The 4158-nt window shown below is 65.0% G+C and overlaps 1 protein-coding gene across 1 annotated transcript in view; it reads left to right on the top strand.

Annotated features, from left to right (window-relative positions):
- Positions 1-645: 645 nt before the first annotated feature.
- Positions 646-4158, top strand: part of SLC6A3 (solute carrier family 6 (neurotransmitter transporter), member 3) — a 29175-nt gene continuing 25662 nt past the window's right edge. Inside the window, exons 1-3 of the mRNA XM_010857138.1 lie at positions 646-713; positions 2396-2722; positions 3977-4108. Coding sequence (XP_010855440.1) covers positions 2437-2722; positions 3977-4108 — 418 coding nt within the window. The 5' untranslated portion in view covers positions 646-713; positions 2396-2436. The remainder of the gene's footprint in view (positions 714-2395; positions 2723-3976; positions 4109-4158) is intronic.

Below are 4158 nucleotides of genomic sequence, written 5' to 3'. Positions count from 1 at the left end.
GACGAGAGAGTTCCAGACGACTGGTCTGGGGAGCGGGGTGGGTACAGCGTCAGGGTGGAGGTGGCATGGAGGAGAGGAAGCGGAGGGAGGCAAGACCCGCCTCGATCCCCGCCCGCCGCGCACCTCCTTCCCGTCGCAACTGCCCTTCCCGGGCTTCACTGGGGCGGAGCAGTGGGTGGGCCGAGGGAGCCCCAAGCTCCAAGCAGATGCCGGTGCTCGGGGCAGCTCTGGGGTGCAAGCTGGGGTGGGAAGGACACGGAAAAGAGCCCTTCCTGGAGAAGGGAACGGCCACCCACTCCAGTATTCTGGTCTGAAGAATTCCAAGCACTGTATAGTCCGTGGGGTCGCAAAGAGTCGGACACACTGAGCGACTTTCACACTTGGTCTTGCGAGGCCTGGGACCAGAGGCGTCCCGGGTCCCACGCGCCCCAGGCCCCAGGAGCGCTGGCACAACGCGCTGCGGGCGGGGGACTGGCGCCGCAGCCCCGACTCGGCAGGGGTTCCCGGGGGCGGGGTGCCGGGGCGCGGCCCCGCTCACCCTCCGCCCACCCGGGGCGGCCCGGAGGCGGAGCCAGGGTGGGCGGGCGCCCCCGTCGGCCGGCGGGGCGGGTCCCGGCGACAAGATAAGAGCCCTGAGCGCCGCGGGCCCGGAGCTGGAGCTTTGGCGGACGCCGGGTGGCGGGTCTCCAGCGGCGCAGAGGCCGGGAGCGCAGGTGAGTCCGGGCCACCCCCGTGGCCCGCGCCGCGCACCGGCGTCCCCTGAAGTCTGAGGCCGAGGGCGCGGGTCCCGGGCAGGAACTGTCGGGGCGGGGTGCGGGGGAGGCCACAGGTAACAGTAGCCGACAGTTGGGATGCATAGCGCTCTGCAACAGGGCAGCTGCCCATCTGAAGGGGAGGTGGCCGAGAGGTGTGAGCCTGAGACGGGGCGCGGGGATTGTGTGTGCGTCCCGGTGTCCCCTGCCCCTGCCCTGCCCCAGGCTAGGAGAGGGCGCTGGGCAGGGGGCGGCTGGCCCTGGCTTCCCTGCCCAGCTGGCCCTGTGAGACTGGGGGCTGCTTGCTCCCTGTTGAACTAGACCTGTGCCTGGTGGGGACCACTTGGGCAAGCGGCCCCCAGATCCAACCCGGGTGATTTTCTCAGTGTGGCTTCTTCTTGCAGGGCTTAGTCTTTGCTGTCTAAGATGGGGCAGGATGCCCAGGAAGGTGGGGGTGTGTGCAGGCTCTGGGCATCCAGGCTGGCTGTAGGGCAGACTGCAGCTCTGCTTCTGTCCTGGGCTCAGAACCACGCTGCCCAAGCAGCACGTTTTGCTTTCTGTACCCAAAGCTGGCCTGTGAGGCCGTGGCTTCAGGCCTGAGGTGGGCTCACCCCACATGCTGAGCCGGGAGTCCCCAGCAGGTGGTCTCCGGCCCGCCCTCGAGGGCCGCCGTCAGAGCAGTCCGCTGGGGTCTGCGCGAGCCCTGCCCGCGCCCCTGGACGCTGCCGCAGGCCAGTTCCTCTGCTCCTCCCCCAAGTCCCTTCTGTGCTTTTCATTCGTCTCAGGAACGTGCTGTGATGAGTTGTGTTGTGAGTTTCTGTTCAAACTCGGATGCAGAGGAAAGTCACCCCGTTTCCGCTGCCTCCTGCTGCCTTCTGCTTCAGAGAGTGTGTGTGTGTGTGTGTGTGCGTGCGCACACCTGCGAGCGTGTGCAGTTGAAACATCCAGACTCCAGAAGTCATGTTTGAAGCTGCCCACAGCCTTGAGGGCCCACCTCGCCCTCCGGCGTGACTGTGTGATTTCTTCCGTCTTCCCTGATTGCACTGCCCAGAGTGTCGTGAAGGTGACTAGGAGGTGATTTCCCAGATGAAGCGCTCCATGCGGAAACTAGTCCTGTGAGCTCCCATCCCTGCCTGGGCCGTCCAGGGCCCGCAGTTGATGTGGACATGCAGCCGTTCCTTGAAGGAGGCTTTTGTAATCACTACTTTGAAACTCTGAATTCCTGTGGGTGACCCTGGTTTTAAAATTTTGCCTCTGACTTTGGTTGCTGAGTGTAAAGAACGCGTGTGCACTGTTGTGGGAAGCCATTTGAAGATCGTCACATTACGACGGAAGAGGGGAGAGCGTGGAGGTAGCCTCTTGCGTTATGACTGAAACCACATTAGAGGCGATGTCACCCTGCAGGTTATGGAATGGACTAGGGGAGGGGGAGCAGGGCATGGCCTGTCTCCCAGCCCCACGAGGAGCGCAGGTCATCTGCTCATCCCAGCTCTGTCTCCTTAGGTGCTGGGACAGCTTGTGTTCTGCCCCCACAGAAACGTCTGGAAAGCCACCCCTCCCTGCCCACGCTGCCCGGTGCACCACACTTCTGGCTGCTAAACCTGTGCATCCCTGTGTGTGTTTATCTTTCATGCTGGCTGAAGACCCAGAGGGCGGAAGTACAGGTTCCTGAGTCCAGGAGGCCATGAGTGAGGGCAGGTGCTCTGTGGCCCACATGTCTTCCGTGGTGGCTCCGGCCAAGGAGGCCAATGCCACGGGCCCGAAGGCGGTGGAACTCGTCCTGGTCAAGGAGCAAAACGGGGTGCAGCTCACGAACTCCACCCTCCTCAACCCCCCGCAGAGCCCCACGGAGGCCCAGGATCGGGAGACCTGGAGCAAGAAGGCCGACTTCCTCCTCTCCGTGATCGGCTTCGCGGTGGACCTGGCCAACGTCTGGCGGGTCCCATACCTGTGCTACAAAAACGGCGGGGGTAAGTCTGTCCACCTGCCTTCTGCCCTCCTGCCTGGGGCCCCGAGGGCGCTGGAGGCCGGGCTCCGGGGGGACGCGGCGGAGCGGAGCGCATGGACGTCCCGGAACCTTGCGTGGTAGCACTCAGAATGGTCTCCAACCCTGCTGGTTCTGTCCGGGAGGACGCCGAGGCCAGGAAAGCAGGGGCGTGGCTGGAGGCACCGTGACTCTGCCTTCTGCTTCCCAAAGTGGCCTTCACTTTGGAAAAGAAAATTCTCCAAGGCCTGGAGAACAGTTTCTTTGACCAGCCTGCCCAGTGCTCACAAAGTGTGCGGCAGCCCCTGTGCTTGGAGCCCCAGGATGTCCAGGGAATGTGTCTCCGCCCCTCCCCGGCCCCGCCTCCCCTGCACAGCCAGCCCTAGAACTGCTCCATCTGCATTCAAGGCAGAAAACTAAGAAATGGGCCCAGGTCACCCCCCCAGAGTCCAAGTTGAGAAGCCAGTTAGATTGGTGCTCGTTTCCTGTGAGTCTCCTAGACGCTGCCACCCCATCGGGGTCACTCCATGCCCCGCATTCGGGGCTTCGGGAAACTTCCTTGGGGAGGGCCTGCCCATGAGCAGCTGGGCATTTCTGAGCAGGTACAGAAGTCGACCCAAGACAGGCAGCCCTGTGGGGTCTCCCTGCCTCCCCCGCCGGCAAAACACCGGAAGAGCCATGGCAGAACCAACCTCCCATGAGGCAGAGCGAATCGGCTGAAGACGGCTGAGCTGGTGGGGCCCCGATCTCTGTGCTCAGTGCCGTAGCCTGGAGAGACCCCAGCCGGGGGCCGCACCTGCCAGCAGAGAGCTCTGCTGCAGCCCCGACGGAGGCAGGCTGGCGTCCTGGGGGCCAGGCTGCGTTGGACCCCAAGGATGCACGGCTCACGAGGACAGACATCCCCCTGGGGGAGAGAGAGGGGACCCAGGGCTGGGCAGGCGGAGAGCAGACAGCAGTGAGGAGCAGAGCCGCCCCGGGCTGGGCTGGTCCGCTCTGCTCTCGGGGCCTGCGGGTACCTGCGGACAGGGGGTGACCGCGGTCCCCAGAGGGGTGTGTCAGGGTGCGGTGACAGCGGGAGCCAGGCACAGACGCAGGAGGCCCAGCCCCCAGCCTGCGCGGAGCTTCGAAGAAGGGTTACAGCGGTCGTGCCGGGACGCGCGCGGACGGCGGCGCACTTGCTGGGATGACGCCGGGCTGGCGCGTCCTCGAGTCCGGGCTGAGTGTGCTGTCGCGTCCCCAGGCGCCTTCCTGGTCCCCTACCTGTTCTTCATGGTCGTCGCCGGCGTGCCGCTGTTCTACATGGAGCTGGCCCTTGGGCAGTTCAACAGAGAGGGGGCTGCAGGCGTCTGGAAGATCTGCCCCATCCTGAGAGGTAACGGGCGGGGGCGCCCCACGTGCCTGACAGAGTGTGGGCCAGGGTCC

This window comes from Bison bison, unplaced genomic scaffold, assembly GCF_000754665.1.
Source record: "Bison bison bison isolate TAMUID 2011002044 unplaced genomic scaffold, Bison_UMD1.0 scf7180017864377, whole genome shotgun sequence".
NCBI classification, from domain to species: domain Eukaryota; kingdom Metazoa; phylum Chordata; class Mammalia; order Artiodactyla; family Bovidae; genus Bison; species Bison bison.
The sequence above is the reverse complement of the archived record's forward strand: the minus strand, read 5'-3'. Positions and strand labels throughout refer to the sequence as shown.